General features: G+C 38.1%; 1 protein-coding gene across 1 annotated transcript in view; it reads right to left on the reverse strand.

The window, feature by feature from the left end:
- Positions 1-25,054, reverse strand: part of GRID1 (glutamate ionotropic receptor delta type subunit 1) — a 482,309-nt gene that overhangs the window by 198,504 nt on the left and 258,751 nt on the right. The window contains exon 4 of the mRNA XM_041474584.1: positions 17,135-17,340. Within this exon, the coding sequence (XP_041330518.1) occupies positions 17,135-17,340 (206 nt within the window). The remainder of the gene's footprint in view (positions 1-17,134; positions 17,341-25,054) is intronic.

The raw sequence follows: 25,054 nt of genomic DNA on the forward strand, positions 1-25,054 counted from the left end.
GTCAACTTTCTCATTAGGAAAAAATCACTGTGGTAAAACAGTGAAGTAAGAGGCTAAAATAAAATCTGTCCAATGACTTTGGCACTCTCTGCCCACATTCTGTAGGTAGCTCAATACAGATCTGACAAGGTTTGTGTTGGCTGCTTGGTTTCTTTGACATCTAAAGGCAGAAAGTGTGATCTGATCCTAAGTATAACTTATATCATTCATAAATTAATAGAAAATTCTTATTATCAGTTTTCACTGAGAGAGGCATGCCATTAAGTAGAACTAGCATTTTTCAATTGTCTAATTTCCTCAAAAGGAGCATTTACATGGCTAAAACTGGTTTTGATCCTATAAACAGGGATCATCCATCCAATTTTGAGATCCAGTCAGACAAAGTGTGAAAGTATTATACTTTGTTAATGTATTATTCCAAACCAACTATTGAGAACTAACTGCAGAGTCTGGGAAACGAGGACAAAGATTAGGATCACTTCAGAGAGGAAATAATTGTAGACAAAACAAGGTAAAGAAGAACCCAAATTTCAGAGGAAAATAGAATATTGCCCTTACCAAAATTCATACATTTTATTGGACAGAGGACTTTACTGGCTGCATTTAATTTCTCTATCAAACTCCTAAATTAAAAGATTTTCTTACAGTCTTTCTTACAGTCTATGCATATCAATTCCTACTCATACTATTTAACTACAATCAAAGTCAGTATGCATTGCTTTTATTATATCTAGGGATAGCAAATACGCAAAACTAGAAGTTCCATTCTACATAAACTTGTATATAAAATTTGTTTGCCAATTTGAAGAAATTAATTTGTAACCTTAGCAACATAGCTAATGAACCCGATTTCTATTGGTAGTATTTTTAATAGCTTATATCATACTTCATTTGCTAATCTTGAAGGGAATTTACTATTTATTGGCAGCAATAGCAGCTAACTCAAACTCTTCTCATTGAATTACATTTAAAATTCATGATTTGATTATAAATATTTAAATTAAATACAAACAGGGTTCTTGCAAGGCAAACCAAAAACACTCCCAAAATACAAATACAAGTCTCTGCATGCTCTCTCCAAATTTATAATTTGCTTTCCATCATAAGTTTGCCTTCTCAATGCTGTAGAGTTATATAATAGAAATATAGATAAAATATCAGAACAACAGTTCCAGCAATATTCAAATTATGAGAATCAGAAGATTCAAGATGTTTGCTGAACTCCTTCCCTCCTGACACACTGGTTCTAAGACATCAGTGGATGTCTCCAAATATTCATGTCACTCTATTAGTGTTAATGTCTTCTACACAAAACAAGTAGCTCTCAATTTTCAGTCTTTGCAGTTTCAGATTTCTATTGATCCCTGAGGGCTTAAGGGTAAAATTCATCCTTGTTTAGACAGCCTCCACTTAATCCTGCTGACCTACTCAGGAAATGAGATATCATGGTAATATTAACATTATGAATCTGCAGATGGCATTTCCCCTAATTCTATCAAAATTCTGTGACTCTGCAGCCCCTCTTGATGCTCTTGAACCTGTTAGGAACTTAATTTTTAAGCACCATCAAGAGCCCTTCGCATCACCTTCTGATATCTCATCTTTACTCTATACTTTCTCTTTTGCTACTGTCCCATGAGGTCTAATTTTGTCTTTGATGCACAGTCAATTTTTTCCAAATATATTCTCCAAATGATTTAGAAGACTTTCAAGGGAACAAGAGAGAAAACAGCTCCTTTCTTGCTTTCAGAAAAAAAAAAATCTGCTAGTTTTGAAGAAAACTACAATAAATACACAAGCAGAAGGCTATTTGCATAGATGTCCAAGAGTATCCTTTGGCTAGACACTGCTAATTTGAGAAGGAAAAGACAGATAGTCCTCACCTGTGCTGGTAGAACTCTTGTTTTAGCATCAAATAAAAGGGCTGCCCTCAGAAGAGAGAGCAAAGGAGAGCACTTCAAAAGCCCAGTACAGACCAGGTGCAAAAGTGGCAATTTGCACTTTCCACAGATCCACCGAGAAATTTGCTGCCATTCTACACCTTGTTCAGCCTAACTGTGGTCCTTGACACCAGCAGCCTGGTGGCATGCCCTGGTGGAGCTTAAGTGACTGAGCGGGGACACAGGACAGGAGAGAAGCATCTGCTTTATCACAAGGTTTGGAAAGCTCTCAAATCAAGAACATTTTGAGTGTCAGAACAGAGAAGTTTTACAGCAAGCACCAAGAGGAAAGCAAGGTCAAACTCAAATGAGGGGACTGGCACCAAAATTCTGGCTACCTCTGCTGCCAGAATTCTGGATGAATAGGCTCTACTTTAACCTTTCCAGAAGCCACAGTGCCAATAAACAGCAGCAGGAAATGCACAAACCAGCCATTTTGATACAGTTTGCTTGCACATTAGAGAACTTCATGTACTCTTGTCAAAAGCAACAAAGAGCTGGAGGGAATTTACGTGGGATTTTCTTCAATAACATTTTGACATTCTTGGGGAGATTCAGCTGATGAGTAGAAATTCCCAGCTTGAATGAGGGCAAGACACACACGGCACTCTGCTATTCCATTCCTTCTTCTCTTGCCTCACATGCTGATGATGTTAGTTTACCCAGCTTTTTAAAAGACATTTAAACACCCCATCTTTTTAAAACCCCATTCCCTTGCCTTCATTCTTGCACAGGACCAAGGGAGAACAGCACAAGACCGAGGGACAACGTGCACAACAACAAACAAGCAGATTCAGGAGAAGGGCAGTGTGTCAGAATCACTAATTCTCCTCCTAACATTAACATACTGTATGCGTAGTATTGCATTTTATTTAAACGGCATGCTCTGTCTCACCCCTCCAAAATGTGTGGATATTCTAAGCCTGTGGTCCTGCCCTGAACCATCATGTATCCGTAATCCCATTGGCCCAAGTCTGATTCCGCGCCCACATTCAACCCCCGTCTTAAATCCTGCGAGCAAGACCAGTCCCTCTCTTACCTTTCCCCTCGCTTGGCCCTTCTCCTCCCCTAAGCTCTCCCTCTCTCCCTCCCTGTCCCCTTTTCCCTCAGCAACCATGCTGCTCCTGGGGATGGGACCCCCAATAACCCCTCTTCTAATCAGCACCCTGAGAAGCCATGTGGAGTCTCCTTGCCTGCCTGCTGCTGCCAGCCAACTCACAGCCTAGGGGGCCCTCCGGGGACACCCTGGGGTGCCCCCCCACCCAAAATGAACTACAACATGTATGGAAACTGGTCATTCTAGGTGAATGAAAAATTTGTTGATTAAGAAAAAGGGTTTTCAAAGTTTTCTCAAACATTCATTATATGGATAATTCAAACCCAAGACACTGACACAAACATGTGACTTGCCCAGTCATCTGAACTACCCCATCTACTTAGCTTGCCTTGTTCTCGTTACTTTGCTCCAATTTCTCAGGAACACCACTGGATTTTATCCTCACACTTTTGTTGTGATAGGAAGAAGTTATCCCTGAAATGTTCACATAATTATATATATACTGCAAACAGTTTCTCCATATCCCAAGTCATTCTAGCAGATTAGCAACTCTTTTAAGACTGCTTGTATTAACAAGTAAATAATGAGCTTTAGCAAAAGCAGTGGCACACATGCTCTGATTTCCCATACTACTTTGTCCTTATTAAAGAAATTGAAACATTGCTGTATTCTTATTCTTTAAAGTTCATTTAGTCTTTTTAAGGACTTTAGTACCAAAATACTTTTCTAGCTCACACATTTTTTTTCATTGTTTGATGGGTTGTTTTTTTTCTTACTCCAAGTCTCCGTTGCTACATCTCCTGATCTTTCCATAAGCAACTGACACTGATAAACAATGAAATCCAGAGCCCTTGGAAAGTTGCTGCACCTTGGCTGGAATACTTTGCTGAAATAATAGTGATTCCAATAAAAAAACAGGCATATTCATTTGCAAATCAATACCAGAGTGGGAAATTGAGAGGTGCCATTATGTTCTAGAGCCACTGGTCTTTTGATTTAACTGTTTGCCCACAGCCACGGAGGGTGTTCACAGCTCCAGTGCTGTGGTAAAACACAGTTCACTGTGTTCACTTTTAATTACAGCAGCCAGCATGAAAGCTTCAGTGGTTTAGTGAGATCTTGTGAGGTTTTGTGGTTTTGGAGATGTTCCTTTTTAATAAATTTTTGGTCATAGTGACAAGAATTTACTTGAGCTTTTTACATAAGCAAAGCTCCCGGACACAGCTTTATAATAACTGGGTCATTACCTCTCTGTAAAGATTTATATATACTCTTAATTCTTACTTCAGATTACCAATTATAACAGTGCAAATGTATCTTATTAGGTGCCTATGTAGATTATTTTAACATCAGCAGCACTATTATTTTCTGTAAGGATCTTTGAAACTCTTATTTACCACAAGTGGTGAGTCAAATCTATCACAAAGGGAAACTCTGGAAAGGGGAGTGAAATGAAGGAACAAGAGAAAGACATTAATTCTCTGGCTAGCAAAGTTGAATTTCATTTTTTCAAAGTAGCAAAAACCAGACCAGAGATTAAGGAATATGCACACCACACTGTGGCCACATCAGTGTGACTGCTATACCCCTGACATGCGAGGCATCTGCTATCAGCAACAGGAGCACCAGTACAGCCAGGACAATTTAAACACATCCATAGACTTCCTACTTAAACTGTAGAGCTCAACACTCCCTTTTACCTTCTCAGTAACTTCTAATTTCATGTATCCAGTCAGGCCTTTCCTCTTCAGATGCCAGGAGGACCAGCCTTGAAATGCCACAATTGACCATTCAGCCTCAGGTTATTCACAAATTTGTTGATGCTTTGACATTGCCACTGAGTCATTTCATTCAGGATTGCTTTCCTTATCATCTGGGACTGCAGCATTCCACAAATTTCATTTGGAAACCACAAATAGCAGTTTCTGCTCAAGTCACCATTAAACTGCAGAGAGGTCTGGGACCAAAGCCTGGCTGATGTTATCACTCACACTAAAGCATTCCTAATGTTCCCTAAGAGGTCTCTGCGCTTTGCCAGGATACAGCTTTTCCCTGCTCACTCATAGTAAGGGTTTGACCTTTTTTTTTTTTATTTTGCTTTTTGTGTCTTCATCATTCACAGAAAACTCAGGGCTGATGAGCCTCAGTAAGGTAGTTTTTCTGTGATGTTCCTGTTCCATTTGATCAGCATGGCAAGCCCCCTGCATGAATAATGCCCAGTTCCAAAAGGCTTTTGAAGACACAGTTCTTCACCCAGTTTATGCTGAAAGGCACCAACACTATTTGCAAATATCAGCAGAGCACATCAGAAATGGGAACAATCTTAATGAGCTGAAACAGAAAAACCCTGAAGACCTTGCACTCTTTGGTTCATTTCTGCTCCAATATCTTTATTCTCCTTTTCAGCTGCACAAAACACAAACATTTACTCTCTGTTCTTCTGTATTTCCAGACATACAATTTGTTCTTAAGTGATTGGCCTGGGTGTGGTATAATCTGCATGCTGTACATGTGTATATAGATATAGAATACATACTGTACATACATATTTTTCTATTTATATATATTTATACTGCATAAGCACACATATTTTACTCAGACATGCTCAGCACTAAATATAGTAGCTATTAATTGGCTCAATTAAGTAATTATTAATTAATTTTATGGGGTCTTAGGCTTCTCCTTTTACTACTATTTTGTCTCCTTGGTATTATTTTTAGCACTTGTGCATGCCACAGATTTTTTCAAATTGGACAGTTCCACTGCTTATTTGCTCTGGATGCTGTAACCACCTTATTTACTCAGGGGCATTTCCAGTGTCAGGGTGCCTGCTGTTTATGGGAGCCATCAGGGATGAGTCTGTCTTGAACTGCACACTTTTATTAAGAATTCATAACTGTATCCAGGCTGAAATGCTCTATTTTCTAGGTGGTTCTTACTCTCAATCAAGATGCATTCAGAACTGACATTGATTTTTAAAATACCTTGAATGCTAGTACAGTTTAGAAAACGAACACTGTGGTGAAATGAGTTTTGTTTGGAGGACTTTTTAATGTGTTGATGTACATCTCAAAATAATCTCTATACTCTTTAATAAAATTATGGAAAAACTTGTTAGGGAACTTGTAACATTTTCAAGTCAATATACTTCCATTAAACACACAAAGTCATTGTCATACACCAATGCTTTGGTTTTTTCCCTTCACAGTATTATCTAAAAATAATTTTAATGTGATTTTTTTCCTTTGGAAAGTTGGAAGCAAAATATGAATTATATATCAAGACCAATCACTCAAGGTGCTTTCCTAAAGAGTGTCCTTGGAACCCAGTTGCTATTTGCACACACATTAATAAAGTGTAAAGCTTTAAATCTGATTGCTTCAAGTTAAATGGATGGGTCAGTGCCAAACAAATTGATCTCTTTCACAGTGCATGGTCTATAGCAAACTATAACTCCATAACAATGAAAGGACTCCATTCAATAAATAAAATACAGACTTTTAAAGTTACCTGAGCACCCCTTTAAATGCTCTGTAGGACTGCATGTGCAAGCTGCATTGTTTACCTGAAATTAAAGCCAACACACACTATTCAAAGAGAGTTTTAATATTTGACGCAGTGTGTAGGGGTTAAAGGCCTCATGTCTGAAAAAAGGATCCCTGGACTGACAGGACAATCAGTTCTCTCAAATGAAACAACCAGGGGTCAATGGTGGCAAAGACATACCTGGCAGTATCAAATGAAAGGATGACCTTTTGGGCAAGTTCTTGGTTTGACATTTAGAACTTCAATCCCTGTTTCGGGAGAACTCAGTAAATTGCCTACTTTCTCTGTAACCCCATGCCCCAGCTGGTAAAAAAGGGACTAATGACCCTCTACCTCCACATTTAATGTTCTGTAACGATAATCATTAGGTACCTGTCTCAACAGGAAGAGATCAACCTTGGAAATTGATCTTTAAATAAAAGCTATGAAAACATATCTTAACAAAACCCTTAACAAGCAGTGAACAAAAACAATGGCGAACACAGCAAATCTCTGTACAGAAACCTGATTATACTTTTTTCTCTACAAATTTCAGCAAGAAGACTTATTCAGTAAAAAGGTATTACTAAAAATGAAAACTATCAGAAATTATCCTTAGGACACAAAGTCCTTCCCCACAAAGGATACTGTCAGAGCCACTTTTATTCCCTTAGTCCTCACACTGCAAAGGAAATGCTCCAAGACCTGAAAAACTCTCTTTTCTCTCTCAGAAAATTTTGCACACAGCAGAAAAACCAGCAACAAAAACATGTAATTTCTACTGTCTGCCAATATACAGCTTTGACTGGAGGACAACACACAGAGCAGCTGCACATCTGATAAGAGCTGCAAAGACAAACAGAGCCCACTCCTAATTTGTCACCCTGGAGCTCACACAGTGCCCATTTAAAAAGGTGATGCAAACCTCAGCTCACACACAGTGCTCCCACTGCCAGCCTGTCCCTTCATTCCACATGTCCAATGCCTTCCAGCCTTTGGAGCCCTTGAATACACCTTCCACATGGCTGCCCTGACAACTATTTGAAGAACTCACCACATACCTTTAAAGTAGCTTCTTCTTGCCCTGTTTCTGTCCCCTGAGACCAAAAGTGTTGTAGACCTGTCCTTTTTCACTCTCTTCAATCCCTATACCTATCACCCCACCCCTCCTCTCCCTTCCACCTGCAGACCCTCTAACACATGCTTCACTTGATCGAAACTGCTCCTACTGAATTCACTTTTTTAGCCACACTCTAAAATTGTTACTGTCTCCTGCTGAACTTGCCAAATGCTTTTAATAGGGCTGAAGACATTTCTTCTTTGTAAACCTCCTCTTTCCAGCACTTCTCTCCTGGTTTTCCTCTTATGACACCCCAGCATAATCTCTCCAGGGAATACTTTCTGTGAAATTCTCCAAGTTCACAAGGAGGGTCCCACACCCATTCATTCTGTAATCTTCTTCCTTTACATTAACTCCATCCAGCAAGCAAATTAGCAAAAAAAAAAAAAAAAAAAAAAAAAAAAAAAAAAAAAAAAAAAAAAAAAAAAAAAAAAATCCCCTGTCATTCATATGCTGATGAGTCTTGATCTACTTCTCTGTGAGACATTTTTCATATTCTGGTCAGTATAAACTGACTGCTTTCAGGATATCCCTACAAGCTTCATGGGGATAAGGAGATTTCTCAACACTCTCCCCTCAAAAGGCTAAGAAAATCCTTTTTTTCAGTCAAAATGGACAGCCAGAATATCAGACCTGCCAATTTGGACTACAACACAGGAGTCATCTTTGACTCTTACTTCTCATCCAGGATAAAGCCAAAATCTCAGAGATTCTCTAGACATAATCATTCTAATAAACAGGTTTTTTAACCCATCCGTAATGCAGAAATTCCTTTGCCAGCTCTGATGATATTACATATTGATTACTTCCAAGTTCATCTTTCTGACCTTAAGAATCACAAGCTCCTCTCATATCTCAGTGAAACTTCTGCTGCAAAGAGGATCTCTAACTCCTTTCTTTGATCATTTCACCCAACTCTTCATATTGCTCCAACTGCTCCCTTGTTACCTGTCACATCAAAGATATGCTAACAATCTTCACTTCCAATATCACACACTTTTTATTCCAATCTTTCAGGTTATCTCTAACTCATCATGAAGATTCTGGCCGTAGTGTCAATGTTCTTCACCTACCCCTATTTATAAAAACATTTCCACAAGTATTTTTAAATCCTTTGTTTAGTTTAGTTCAGTTTAATTTATTTACAAAATGCTAATTTCTAAGATCATGAAATGAGGACACTATTTGTGTCCCATAACAACATTCATAATCAATCCTTTCTATTCCACAGATATCTTTATCTGTCATTTCTTGAACACTGCAAATTCTTTAAGGACAAAAATTCATACAGCGCCTAGCAAAACAACATCCCAGTTCATAACAAGCCACTCAAGTACAGCAAGAATAAGCACACCAGTTATAATAGCACCAGGAAAAATAATTATTAGCATAGGACTCCACACCCTTTCCAAAAGGGTTCTTAAACCCTTGCTAGTTTAGTGGTATTTTCACCCTCCAAGGTCCGAAGGTAAATGAAGTGACACCTGGCACTTGGAGCTGACAACACTCCATGCTATTCCTCTGACACAGAACACTCCTTGCCTCAGGAAAAGGCAATCTCCTTGCACAGTTACCACTCTGTCTCAAGTTATAACCTTTATTTAATCAGATCTAACTGCTTGTCCTTGATGATCAAGGCTCCCAAACGTTTCTCCGCTTGCATTTGCAGAGCACTCCCTCGACGCTCTATTTCGGATTTTCTAGGAACTCTACCCTTTGAACTGTGAAGGAGCAGACACAGCTCTCAGTATTGTTTCCTACACAGGGGGCAGAGCCCCAACAAGGCTCACCCTCACACCTACACTGGGTGCACAGAACTGGAAGAGGAACGCAGCACCAGTCCTAGGATGCCTTCCTTGGGATTAATCTTAAACCCGCATAAATCTCACCTGAGCTCTTCTCTCCTACAGAGCACTAAACTGTGTGCTGCCAGCAATTAGTAAAGGCTTACATTGATTTTTTAATTAGTTTGAAATTAAAAATAAGTCTTGTGTAAATATAATTTTGTTTCACGGGCTAAAAGTTGCTAAAAACCTCCTGTGAAAAGATGCCAAGCAGGTGCAAATTATTATCAGCAATTATTACTCATCCCTTCTAAGGATAATGGCCTTCTTCTGTGACCTCTGGGGCAACAAGCAAAATAGATCAGTGATTTTCTCAATCCAGCACAACAGGTCTAGAAGTGCATTTTATGGGGGTGATCATTGTGCAGAGTCCTGTACTCCCAAGTCTGTCCCTGTGCTTAGAAACTTGGAAAAAGTCAACCTGCACCTATGATGTGTATACACTGGTGTTTTAAGTTCAAAAATTCAATATTGAATAATTACAGTAGGTATTTTCTAATCCTCAAAGCCAAGCTTCTGCAGAACAGTCAGCTAAACAAGTCACTAGATTTATATGAAAAAGTAAAACTGGAAGATGGTAAATAGCTTTCTTATGGCCATTACTTTTTCTGACTTTTGTAAGGCAAACATATTTTTCTCGTGTACCTGTGCTGTTTCTGTCCGTGCCTTACAATAGTCAAACACTGGTATAGTGATGAAATGCAACTGCAGGAGCCTATTTTAAAATTAATCATCCATAATTAATTGGTAATATCTCCTTTCTGGTAAATTATACCTAAATTGCAGAAAATTATCCTTGCTGAGAATGATAAAGTCATCTTCAGCTTTGCAGTATTTCAGAGAAACATTGTGCATATATTTATGTATTATAATGACCACAGATATGTCAGAGTACTCAAAAATTCCACTTTGCACTATACTAAAAAGTACAGATGCATAGGAACTTTATCCTTAAACTGCACAGTATTCAAGGACTCACCCAAACAACCTGAAGTGAAATAATTTGGAAAACAGCTCCATGAAGGAATAGGTGAAGAAAGGGTTAGTTTTTGATAGCCTTGTTATTTTAGTGCCCACTAGATTTGTCCTGTCTCAGCTCTTGCAAAAACCAGCACTGAGTGCTTTAAAGGCAGTACTAAAGAAAGTGGATTGTCCCAGTACAACACATGCCTGTTTCCAAATCATTAATAGATCCTGTTCTTTCCAAAAACCCCAAACATAAATGCAGCTTCTCCTGACAGATAGAATTTTCCCTCCTATCTTGAGGTTAAATCCATTCACAGTTCCACATCAGCAAATGAAAAATAACAAAAATGTTGAAAAAATGGTTTGTTAAAAAAAAATTAGTGAAGCTCACAACACAAATGAATGTTAATTCAAGATTTTTAAACATTTTTTTCAACTAGATATTTGGCACAGCTTCCTTTGGACTTGATATCCTTATGTGTGGACAGCAGCAAAATTTGAAATTACTCATGCTTTAACAGCTGAACACCTGCAATGAAATTAGGACTCAAAAGTGCACTGAGGATGAAGCATTTGGAGCAGGAGGAAAGCCTGGTTCCTGTACATACAGATTTAATGACACTTAAAAATGCATGATCCTCTATGTATATGCACCCAGTCATCAGACTGAGAACAGGAGCAGAGAAATCAGGTTCTTTCACACCAGACATCATTGCTGACACTGAGAGACTTGGCAAAACTGCCGATAAAGCAGTATTTAGACTCAAAAGGGCTTTGTGTACCTCTGGCCAGTGCATCCAATTTCTGGGGCTTTTTTGCTCAATTGTCCCATAAAGCCTCACCAAACTGCTATCAGTTATTGTTAGATATACAAAACTGGATGCAAGCCTCCTGCCTCTCATGATTTTAACATTCAGGTTCAAACTCTCATGCAACATTCTAGTGGAGTAAAGAAAAAAAAGTAATTTAAAATTATTGTCACCTCTACCTGCAGTAGTAAAAGTAATGCCATTTAAATGAAGCTATGTAAGCAATTCATAAAGTCATTTGTTCAACAATTTTCCCTCCTCTTCACAGTGTCTACAAATCCACGTAATTGAGTGTTCCAAACACATCTGATTGGGATCCCTGTGAGCATAACCCCATCCCTTGGATTAGTCATTGTGAAGAAGAACATAGGAGAGTGTGGATAGATAGAATGTAGGAGAATACAGATAGTGGCAATGTCACCCCTAAGGAGTTAGAGCTGTTATCAAGAATTAGGAACAGGCCCAACTGGATCCAATTAGGGTGGGTATTGTAAAAGAGCAGGTTGGCTGGTCCAGAAGGTTGGATGGACTTTGTTGGCTGTGAGGAAGGAGTCAGTGCTGTGAGGAGCTGTCCATGAGAAATCACCAAGAAGGTACAAAACCTTTGCAATAAGATGGCAACAGGAGAGTTTGTGTTTTGGGAGGTTTTTTGGCCCAGTGGAAAGAAACTTGCTTCAAAGCCAGTTTATCCCAGAATGGGAGGGCTTTGTTTACACTTAAGTTTTAGCAAATCAATGAGGTTTGCTTGGGCTTTAATTATAATTATTATTGTCTTTAAGCACAAAGAGTCTAAGCATATTGAAAATGTAAACAAGAGTAGACAATATTTTAGCTCTAAGGAAGAAATAGAATACCAAAGGAGGATTTAGAGAAATAAGGCAGGCATAATTTAACTTGAACTATTGAAAAAATAATGTATTATTTCTACAGTTCTGTTACCAGCACTCAGAAATCACTAGCAGCTCTTTAAACATAGAAATTGCCTTCGAAAAACAGAAGAGGCATATTTTTTCCAAAATTATTCAACAATATTTTGAGATGTTTATATACTGCATATAAAACAGAAATATGGACTAATATGTTGAATGTTTGTGACATAAATAAAAATTCAAAAAGAGAGAGAGAGAGAGATGAAGTGCTAAGTGCCAGAAAATTAATATTGAACTTTTTTCCTGTTAAATTCTAGGAAGTGAATGTCCCTGGAAAACTATTTCATACAATTGCTTGTGGGTGCAAATTGTTCAAGATGCCATAAATACTTCACTGAGCTCCAGTCAAGTAATAGCATGTCACCAACTGCAGAAGGGAAGAGAGAAGGCTGGAGCACAGTTCTCTAACAGGTGCCAGCTGAGAGTGCTCTGGGAGGAAGGAGATCAGCATCTTCAGGGGCCAGGATTGAAGGAAGGCCACAAATCACTGTGAAATGACCCCAAAAGCCCAAACCAAAAGCAGGAGATATATAAAGAATCAGTCAGAACACTTAGCAGGAACTAGGGTGAAAGAGAAACAGAGCTTTCCAATGAGGACACTGAGGTGATTATATAAACAGGGCAGAGATAAATTACAGCTGTTTAACACAGTGTTATACTGGAAATTTGTAGCTGCAGCTCAAATTGGAATTGCTGTGATTCACATAACCCTGCCACATTGATAAAGCAGTTTTTTATTAATTTTTAAAGGAATTAATCTGCTCTCTTTCATTATAGTCTTCTTTTTTTAAACTTGCTTACTACCCTAGGCATGGAGAGAGTTCTGTTTTAGGCTGCTGTGCTGCAGGGATATGCATACAACCTTCCTGCAGTCAGCTCACCAGCTTACAGGCAAGGCAGGCTCACAAGGAACTACAGCACCTTCAGAGATCCACCTCAACAAAAACATTTTTCACTTTAGTGAATCTGCCAAAAATACAAGTAATACTGAGTTAAAGGTTTTTTGTAAAGCTGATAATGCCTTCTATATTCAAGTCAATAACTACTTGCAACTGGGTTACAGCCTCCATTTCACTGGTGTTCAAAAGCAATGGTTTTATATAAATACTGCAAAGAAGGAAGAGTCAAGTCTATGAAGCAATTGAAATCACCTATATTTATAAAGACAAATTCTATTAAAATACACATCCCAAATGAATCATGTGTTCATGAAGAATTAAGAAACCAAACCCTCCACAGAGGTCAGGAACTGCACACCTGCCACAGGAAACTTAAGAAGCGCTGAACTACAAGATCTTTTCCTTCTCTTCAGATAGGTTGTATATAAAAAGTACAAAGTCTAAACTTATTCACACAACACATGTTTCCTGGCAGGTCTTCAGAAGGGCTCCTGGGTCAGCTAGAACATCCTGCACACCAGTTCAGGACAAACTGCTAGCCTGATTTCCCAGAGTGTTTTGTCCAGTGAACTCTTGAACGCCCTGCAGGACGACGCCTCCCTGAACTCTCCTGCCCAGCACTCCCATTGTCCCACTGACCTCCCTGTTAAAAAGCATTCCCTGTTTAGCTTTGGGTCATTGCTTCCTGTTAGACATCCCATGATCACCTTAAATAATTCCTCCTCCTCCTCCTCCACTCCTGTTTCCTCTCAAGTGCCTGGCAGCTCTATTCCCCCAGGCAGGCTGTCTACAGCCTGTTCCTGAGGCCTCTCCTCAGAGGTCGTGCTCTCCCATCCTTTCATCATTTTTGTTACCTCTTTGAACTTTTTTCCATTTATTAATTTCACTGTACAGCCCTAATGATAAAAGCAATCCATACAAATAATACCTCTACTTGCAATTGTAAAAACACATCCATTGCTAAGAGAAAGAGGCAGGTGAATCCTCACTGTCTCAAGGAGGGAGCCTTTAGAGTCTCAGACTCCTATGTCTGGGCCAAAGAAACTAAGAGAAAAGGTAAAAGTGCTAAATCTTCCCATTTCTGAATTATTCGTTTTTCTTATCTCCTTGCAAGAGGATCACATATTTTTCAAAATACAAAATTGTTTTCCTGGCACACATACACCTGTTACAATTGAGACAAATATATCTGGGATTTCTGCAGATGGAGAAAGGAACATTTTTCTCAACTGTTTAAGGAGGGACACTCTTTAGATTAGGTTTGCTTCAGTCCCTAATTGCACTTTTAATGCATAACCTAAGATAGTTAACATTTTATAAATGCATTTACCATCCCTATTCTGAATAAAGGCTGATTCTAGGTTTATAGCAATACCATTGAAAAAAATTTTTTCCATCTCCTCTCCATTCTTACAGTCAAAGCAGTTTCATAGCGAAACACTAAATCTCGAAAATTTACAAAAGGTCAATAATTTCTACTTCAGTAACTTTGACAGATGACAGAACCAGTCACTGAGATGTTAAGACAGTTAAATGAGAACTATCCCTAAATAAAAATTAGAGAAATTGAATTCTTCCAAAATTCAGAAGTTTTTCACACATTAGATGGCAGAGTCCCCTTTGTACATCCAAAATCAGATGAGACCTCTATGGCCCACCCAAGATATGATGAGACTGAAACCCAGACATCTATTTTTAGGAAGAAAAATATATCGCTTGCAGTATCAAACAAGGCAAGATAGATCTTGCATCAGCTTCCAATGGCTGGTATCTATGACTTCCGCTAAGAAAAATCTGTTAAATCTATTTCAGGTTTCATAATCCAAACACTGTTCTTATTTTTGTTCTGCATTTCACCAGAGGCTTGGTGTTCAGCACCTGGTTTTCATGAGGATATGTCATTAGCCAACACATTTTAACAAAAATCTGGTTGAAGTTGGTCAGACAGTTTTCCCTACTACAAAATATCAACTCAGCAAAACTCAAAATCTTAGTAAGAAACCTCTTTTTCACATGAGTTTTTCCATTTCCAGCTTTAAAGCCTCTTTGTTCTTCAATTTATTTTTCTAATTGGAGTTAAAGAAAAAAGAAAATAAATATGTGCAAAATCTAAAAATTACCCTTACATTTTCTTCTAGCATTGCTACTTAGGTTTATTTCAGAGAGCTTTTTTTCCCCAAACACTGAAAAACCCCTCAAACAATTTCTAAGGTGTAGAGTGAGATTGATAACAGCAGTCAGTATAGCAATATGGTACCTAGAGTAAAAAATACCAACTGTGGAATTGAGTAAAGCCATAGAAGGAACTGACTGCCACACATTGTGAATGATGCATTTCAGTAAAATACACATAAATGCGTATTTCATTTAAGCTGCAGGTTGTTATTCTAGACTCCATGAAAATATGCTGTAGATAATTAGTTGCACTTATTGACTGAGATACTGAAGAACTGCAGTCATTGTAACTCTCCACAAAATAGAAGTTCAGCCTCTGTCTGGGAAAGATTTTCCCCTATGCTCTGCACCTCGTATCTTCAAACCTTTGGAGAATTCCTTTCTAAGATTTAAATTTTCTCTTATAAAGCTTTTCTGAATCAATCAAGATTCAATACAGGAAGATTGCCAAATAAATTACTTTTCATTTCTGCCCACTGTTAAACTCCTGCAGGGAGCTGGAAATATATCAGGGTCATTAGTCTTAATGCCTATAATACACAGTGCTTTAAGGTGAAGTGAGTAGTAAAAGAGTTTAATACAGTTTAATACTGGCCCCTACCCTGGAGACACCTCAGCGTTCTGACAGGCACTCACCTGACTCACCCAGCAATCCCAGAGCCCTGTGTCCCCAAGGGGAACACAACTTCCACCCAGCTGGGGTCTGAATAAAACATTTCCTTTTAACCTGGTTTGGATAGTTTGTTAGGACTCCCTGGCAATGTGCATTTCTGCTGGAGGTCTCCTATGAAAACAGCTGACTGAACTGTGGAGAGCTGCACACACTTGGATGGCACCTAACTCCCTCATTCTTCTGCTGGAAATGTCTGTGTGTGCACAAACCTGAGGAGAATTTATCCCTCTGCTTAGTCTTTTCCAAACTACCTATTTGCTTCATTTATTTAAGATAAAATTTACCTTGTTGTTTAAAAGACCACTGATGAACACAAAAGTGGATAATTTACTAAGGCTGTTATGATTAAAAAAAAAAAACCCTAATGAGCTAATTTGAGTTTATATTTTTTTAATTTAGCAGGCTTTGATGGAGCAAAACTGATAATTGGAAACACATCCCATCCACATTTTAATTTCTTGGTTCAGTCATATCCCTGGTTAGTTAAAAAAAATTCAAACCCCTACTTTATTGCCAAAATCTTAGCTAATAAATACACAAACTTAAACTGAGGCTCAAATTCTTGTTCTCAATCCTGACATAGAAAGCACTGTAAAATAATTCATTATTTAATATTAAGAAAGCTGGATAAAACTAATTAATGCCAAAACTTAGCCCACAGCACATTAATTAAAAGTTTGCCCAACAGCTAACTCCCTGTCCTAATTAGCATCGCTGATTTCACCACTAAGAAAAGAAGACAAACATGTAATTCCAACTTTATATTTCATAAAAATCTCTTTGATTCAACTTTCAACCATCAGTAATGTGCCACTTTAAGACAAATTTGGAGATTTCCACAGCAAAGACAGCTCTCTCAGGCACATTATGTTTCATTTCTAATAGATTATTGCAGATTTTCTGATCACTTATTAACAATGGTTGAAATCCAGGACAAAAGTATTGATACAAAAGACAAAAAACAATTACCCCCCACAGATCTGTATCTTTCATTATATTATATAATATCTGGTCCATGTTTCCCCATTTGCATTAACCACAAAGCAAGCATTCCACGGAGCATGTGACATTTCAATTCCCTGGCACTAGCGTCTGACAATCTTATTTGACATTAAACAACCAGCACTGTCAAAAGGGCAAGACATGGGTCATAATCATGTTTCTGAAATGTTGATGATAAAAAAACTGTGCACTGACCTCATTAATGAAAGTCTGGGCTCCCCGTGGGCTCAGGAGTAGGATGGCCCTTCGCAACGTGTCCCGGTAGCGGTTCAGCTCTTCCGTTTTCATGGTGGTGAAAAGGTTGGAAAACACTCTGCTGATGTTCCTGTCCACTTTTTGTAATGATACATCAAGCCCCAGCCTGGAGGCCTGATCGAGAAATCCTTGCAGCCCACGTATATCTGTAACACAGAAGGAGGAGGGAAAAAAATTAAATAATTAAAAAGAGAAAAGAAAAAAAAGCCACTGCATGAACCTCCTCCAGTTAGGCAAGCAGCACTAATTAGGTGGAAAAGGCTTTTTCTTTACTATTTTTCCAGCAGTGCTTTCTGAAGAAGAGTGTTCCACACAGCCATTTTTCATAGTGAGTGCCAGCAGGGAAACTCCATCAATTGCCTTTCCCTGAGGTCTGAGAATGACACCTGGGAAGAGCCAGTTCATGCATTTGGGTGGCTCTGCAAGCCTCCCCAGAGACTCAAGGCTATGGGGTTTAACACTGCACAGACAACAAAGCCCCACCCCAACAGCATCACAGGTCAAATGCAGAAATCCAGGTCCAGATAAATAAGCAGGGGATAAATCACTCATGCCTAAATTTCTCACTTTCTATAATCTCACACAGTTGCTTTTCCCAAGGGAAAAATACAAGATCCAGAACATACACAGCCTTCCTTTTGGCTTACCCTTTTTTCTCCTGTCCTGGAAATAACCTGCCTAACCAGAGGTTTACCATTTATCCATAAACTCATAAAAAAATACACAAAGCCCCAGTGTAATTACAATATATTTTAGTGTTTAAAAACAAAACAAAGTGGTTCAAAGAAGACAAATCAAGTAAACAAGCCCTTTCAAGACATGTTCCTTTGAGCTCTGTGCCTCAACTTTAGGATGATTTGAAAAAATATTATTTTCCTTAACCACATTTTTGGGCATTAACATGAAGGAATACATATGTTCATGTTGAAATATGCTTGTTCAAACTACACTCAATCTTCATACTCTCAGCATTTGTCTGTAATAAATGTCTAAGGTTTTATTTTGTAGCGAAATTTAGAAGAAAAACGTCAAAGCTTATATTGAACCAGGTTGCTCTCAAAATTAGCAGTGACCAATCACAGCTGTACCATGTCCTTAGAAGCCCTTAATTTTATGGGGAAAAATGTCTAACTTGTCATGAATAACAAAGTATTGAAGCCTCTCACATTCATTTCTCATACTTTTGTGATTAAATTTTGTCTCGTGGGTGAAGCCGAATGGTGGAAGTTAGAGCACATTTACTGATCCCATAGTGAAACCTTTTCTTCAGAAAATGTCACTGTAACTAACAATCTCTACAAACTACAGTGTACCAGCTGGTAGATAGTTTGGGGTTTTTTGAATCCTGAAGTAACCATGTTGTGACACTGCTCAAGTCAGAGGATGGAGCCCAGTCCAGCTGAAGGCAGTAGCGCTCCCTGCTGCCACCCCTGAATGGGCTCTTAGACCACCCCTGAATGGCCACAGAATATACATGTGAAGTCTTTTTCATCCCCCTTAAAAAATGACATCTGAGACCCAACATAAGTAACATCTTGTGAGGATACAGCAGTTTAGCTCATGCACAAGTACAATATATTAGGGTCAACTAGCAAATGCCAGATCCAAAACAAAAACAAGCTGCCTTGAGTAGCCTCACACCTCTATCCAAACATGAGAATGCTTGTGAATATGATTAATTTGGCTTCAAAAATCAGCTGAATTGCAGAGAAACATCAGAAATAGTAGAAACTAAGCTTGGATTGTGCCAACTACAGCAGACTCTCTACTGACATTTTAATTTTGGTTTGGTTGACATGATCATCCAGCCAGGCACACCATCAGGAAAGGTGCACTCATGGGGGCTGTGCTGATCTTTTGCTGCTCAACTCAGGCAAGTCTATAGCAGCTTTGTCTCACTGTCATAAACTTCAGACTTGCTCACCATCCAAAATTCCCAGTCAGGGGGAATTAAACCCCAGGAACAGGTCTATTGTTATGCAGGTATTTCTGGAAAGCAACAGAGAACTTCAGCACATGTATAACTGCTAAATATTGCAGGTGTGCTGAAATAATGACAGTGACAAACAATTATCATTTACAGGTTAAAGCATTTCACAAAAGTTCAAAGTCAGTTTGGATTTGGTGAATTTATATTCAGTAGAAAGCATTCATTACTATACATGTGCAAACTTTATGGATATGCGTGACACAAAACAAAGATTTTTCTTTCAATGATGTTTAGTCCTTCAAAATTACCTGCAGTGCTTAACAAGCAGTAAGAAAATTCCCTTTCTCATGGTTTAGTAAAAACTTGTCTTTTTGTGCAAGCCTCCAAAGGAAAGATTAACTGTGCTGATACTGCTCTGGAGGGTTTTGCCTCACGTTTTCAGCTGACCTGATGAACTATTGGTTAGAAATATTCTTATAGACAAATGCAAAATACTCGATGCACTTGGTAAGACTATCTGGACATGGAAGGGCATTGTATATTCCCTTACAAACCCTTCCCCCAAGGAAAATGGACTGTTTTCCAGTTTGAGAAATGGAAAGGATTCTGAATTTTTCCAGCTAGGTGAGAAAGCAAAATCTGAGATGGATGAGATTGTCCAAGCTCAACTGGGCAAGCACAATCTGTGAGTTTTTCACAGATATAAGTGAATGTGAATTTATTCAGTGTTGGCAATTAGGAAGAACTGTATGATGATACCTTCCTGAATGCTGACATGCCTGCTCTTACTTGACACCAGGAAAAAGAAGGAGGCTTAGTGGGAATTCAAAGGTGGAAGTGGGAACTGAAGAGAATTGTTTGAAGATGTGACTGACAACTTTAGGTGCCTACATAATGGAATCTTTTTTTCACCAAGAATTATTCACAACAATTACCAAGAGGGCAATCATTTCTTAAAATGTATCAGTACACAAACACACAAACACATGCCCATATGCAGGAGCATCTGTTTATAAGACATAATAAATTAGGCTCAGTCTTATTATATCTGACATCACACTAGGAAGTGAGTGCCCTCATTTTTTTTTCCTCCATTTAGGAGATCACAACTCCATGCAACACTAAAGAAAAAGTGAGGTTTGCTCCACAGCAGCTGAAACAGAAATATTCACATGTACAGTTATAAATTTCTTTCCACTTCTCATAATCTAGGACTGCTAATCCTTCATTTTCTTCAACACTAAAAGAAGTTTGATACAGTTCACATAGAATTTTATTAAAATAAAGGGTTCTATAAACAGTTTTGACTGTTAAAATACAATTGTTTCCTGTCTCTTGTAGTCTTAATAGTGATTTTTTTTTTTTTAAATTCAAAAGTTTAGATTCTAACATTAGAGAGTTACCCCGGACCATTACTAATGAAATAGTTCCTTGTCCCCATTCATTTCACACTTCATAGGCCAAATATAGCAATCCAAATTCTCACTTCAGTCTAGAACAAAGGACAGACCAGTTTGATGTAGGTACACAGCCTACAGCTACCTCTGCCTTCAGTTTTACAATTACTTGCTTTTCTCAGGTTGTAGCCTACACTTGGCCTTTGAAATCACATCATCATATTTTAATTTTCTAATTGCCTCTCTGATTTGTGCATGCTCAGCATGAGGACTTTCAGAGGAAATATTTGAACATTTCCTCTTAGAGAGCATCAGTTTCTTGAAGAGGATGAAACACTTTTGAAGGAAAACTGTGCTAGAGAAAATGCACTTCTCATAAAGGGATCCATGACACCACACAATAATTGGGTAAGTTTACAATACTCTGGTGTCAACCACAACCATGGAATCAACAGGCTGGAACTGGAACTAGAAAAAAGTGAGACAAGTTTGGAAAAAAGGCAAATGTCTTATGACCTTTGTGCCTCTTCTGTTACATCTGACCAGAAAGAGAATCAAATCTCTGTGTCTGAGAGCCTTTGTCTGAATGCTGACAGATAAACCACATGTGCAGGTCTGACAACAGGAGGATAGGACACTTTTAGGGATAACCACTACAAGGAGGGAAGGAAAGCCTTGATACACTGCCAAGATATGAATTCTGTCACTGTGACAACAAAACTAACTCTTACCATAAATAAAGGGCTTTATTGTACTATAAGGAATAATGGAATATATAATTTCCTGGAGGTTAGGTTGGGTACTGTGCTGGCTGACTGGAGCACAAACATGAAAGAATAATACCAAATGTGGCATTAGCTACCTATAAAGCTTATTGTCACCTACAAAGCGCTTCATTTTTATTACATTATTTATAACATCTTTTATACAAAAAAAGTTCCTAGAGTTTACTGTAGCATTCATCTTTCATGAATTTACAGGATCAGATTCTTGGCCTTGACAAAAGAGCTTGAAGCTATTATTTTTGTGTGAACCAGCTGTGTAGCTGTGCACAGCTGGCCTTTTAGGATGGCTCATTGCAGAAAAGAATTTCCAGGAGGTAAAGAGCACTATATCGTCTTTTCAACACCAGTTCCTAACCCCACTTGACAGAAACAGAGGCAGCACATGGCCAAGAAACATTTTACTTTGGGTGGAAAACAGCTGGAAGCAAACTGAAGTCCCAAGCTGGAGCTGAAAGCACAGCTGAAGAAGCAGCAGGATATAATTTCACACCCTGTCATTCTCATCCAAGCAGATTCTGCGAGGACTAAGTGTCGTCACCCAGCTCTGTTTTCAAATAACCTACGCAAATCCTTTCACTGGTACATTTGTAAAAGGGAGGAATAAATAAGTGTGAAAAACAATGAGATCAGGCAGGAGATGGTGAGGTTTGGAGTTTTCTCATTTGCAGATTGCAGGCTCTACACTTCACACTTTTTTTTCCCAGTGTCAGTTTTATTTGAGCGTTGTTTTGATGATATTTAAAGCAGTGAGAAGAGTATCAGAGAGGCTTGGATAGTTTCATTATTTTAGCATTTATACACTTATAAAAATAAGTTTACCTTTTTCAAGAATTGAAGATGGGTATTCAAGGCATTGTTCTTTATACTTAAATTCTAAGAGAGAAGAAAAAAAATACTGTTTCTTCTCTCATTCAAAGATCTACTTTGAAAAGAACCAAAATGACAATAAATTGGACAATTATTTCATTTCTTGGCACAGAATAAAACACACATCTCCAGGATTCATTGATTTGAAAGATAACACATAAGCACTCAGAAACATGTTTCCTAAACCACTTCAGTTTCGTGGGTTTCATTCTTTTTATTTTATATTGGCTGTTCTCCCTAATTCTCACAGCTGCCAATTGTTTGCATTAGAAATAAGGGATAATATGGCTGGTGTTACAAACAGAGACACATATCCTGATGATTAGTCTCCTGCTGCATTGTCAGCTTTCTGAATAAATTATTTTCAATACCATCTTTGTGTCCTTGCAGCAGATAATAACCTACTTGAAGGATTTGAACATATTCTAGAATTTTAGAAAACTGAAAGTGGACATACTTCAGAAGTAGCTCTTATTATTCAGTCAATAAATAACAGCATTTTATTTCTCCAAATGCTAGAAAGACTATTATAAATGTTTCTGAAGGGAATTATTTTGTCCAAATCATCTAGAAGGAACAGATTTTGAGCAAGCACTGAAGGTTTCAATCTAAAATACTCACAGAATGATTTTACTGCTCAAATAGAGTGATGGGACTAGAAAGTATAACAGCATAGTCTGTTACAATATATATGACTGCATTAATATTGGAACATAAATACTTATTAGAGCCAAGTAAAAATGTGAAAATGACATTAATACAATATATTCTCTACTTTTTTTTCTCTGTTCTTACAATGTCTCCCCAAGCTTGTATTTCTCACTTCACCTACATAATTTCCTTGGGTGTCTTTGCCTGCCACATTCCTACAATCAGTGCTAATATAATTTTTCAACAAACATTAGAACTCACAATTTCAAACTGTGCTTAATTTAGTTACCTCACTCCTAATTAAGTTTTCTTTCAAGAACTTTCTACTAAAAAAACACCTTAGCTTCTTGCATGCTTTTAGATATGCCAGAGTTCACAGTAACACCTCTGCAATTATATCCCTATTTCTTTGCCTTTTTTTTAATAGAGAAATGAAGTCAGTAACTAAGTAGTCATTATAGCAAGTAGATAGAATATCAAGTACATTAAATCCATTAACTAGATTGGATACTTTTCATTATTCAACTTAGCTAAGAAAAGTTGGACCAAATGAGACCAGACAGGAAGTTTTGCTCACTCCATGATCTGTCTCTGATAAACAGAGTGTAAATCAGGAGGAACTGTGGATGCTTCCCTTGAAAATTCTCCCAACAATTCCGTTTGCAGTGCAAAGAATTCCTCAGGCAGGTGTGGTTTCACTGTATTTCTATGCACTGATGGTCCATGTAACCCTCCAAAGCTTTCTCCTCCACACAACAGCTCAGCTTCCTTTAAGCAAACATAAACTTTGAGCATCCAAATCAGTTGTCAACCAGCATAAAAACTTGGGAATTCTCAGAATCCCACTGGATCTCCCATTTCCTGATTTTACCTTTCTCTCCTGGACAGTCCTACTAACAGGGATCAAACACAAAGCAATATACCAGCACCTGCATTGCCTGACCAAACAGACCTAGAAGCTGCATAGCCCCTTCTCAAAGACATGAGAGAAAAGCAAGAAATGAGACATTTCAGAGAAAAAAAAATGCAGCAGGCTATCAGAAATTTAAACTTTGAAAAATGCATAGAATATTGATTCACCGTTTAAGTCAAGATCACTGACTGACATTTGACCACCTCTCCACAGAAAGAGAAAGTCCTACCATGAGTGTTTCGATCCAAGCATCAGGGTTAACCAGATGCAAACTTCTACTCTGAACTCCTTGTAGTATCAAAGGTTGAAGTTTCTATAATGGCTGCAGAAATGTTCCATATTGCCCACATCAATATTATTTTCAGACTTTCAAAGATGAAAACTACTTTGAATAGAGTCAAATCACAGGTTATTTTCACTCCCAAACAGATGGAAAAGGGACAGAATGCACCACAAAGCCAGATGCGTCGCATGCATAAACAGATGCTTCCAGACTCATCATAAAAGGTTAAAAATATTTAAGTTACTCTGCACAACTGATGTTTCACAGCTGATCCAATCTGAAGGTAACTGGAGCTTCTCAGGAGGCTCAGAAGCACAAAAGCTTTTTAGAGGCTACCACAGCCCTTTCACATTTAGCATGAAAGGTCAACTACAGGTCTCTCCTGCTGGATTTTAACACTTAGCATTCAAAAGCACAAGGGAAAGCACCTCAGGAAATTCACTACTGTTGGAAAAAATGTGGACATATGCTACAACTGATGTAAAAAGGGAATTCACTGAAGAACCAGGATTTATATTCAAATCATCCATTTGATTCTTCCAAGTGCAATAATTGCCAACTGTTTGCCCAATGGTAAACCACTGAAATGAGCTTTATTAGCTTCTCACTTCACTACTACTGTTTATGTATTAAAATACCTTTCAAGACACTGCACAGTGCAACTGCTGTATCTTCTTGTGAGACCAAAACCAGTTGTATTGGCAGAAAATATGCTTTTGCCACTGTATAGCCTGAGTTGAAACGAAATATTTTTCACATAAACTAATTTTAATCATTGCATTAAATTGCTGAGTTTAATATTTGCTGTGACTGATACCAGAAATCGAAACATCAATCCACCAGGACCTTAAGAAAGCACATCTTTTTTCTCTTGAAGGGCTGAGATGCAGCTTTCTGAAGTCATATTATTTTACATGAATACCTGAATTAATAGTACCCATTAGATGTTAGAACTGTAAACCTGTCAGCTTTCACAGAAATGTAGCTGTTACGGTATGGTAATTTTTGTTATTGTATTTTGACATTTGAAGAGC

This window comes from Pyrgilauda ruficollis, unplaced genomic scaffold, assembly GCF_017590135.1.
Source record: "Pyrgilauda ruficollis isolate IOZ18807 unplaced genomic scaffold, ASM1759013v1 scaffold11, whole genome shotgun sequence".
In the NCBI taxonomy this organism is placed as follows: domain Eukaryota; kingdom Metazoa; phylum Chordata; class Aves; order Passeriformes; family Passeridae; genus Pyrgilauda; species Pyrgilauda ruficollis.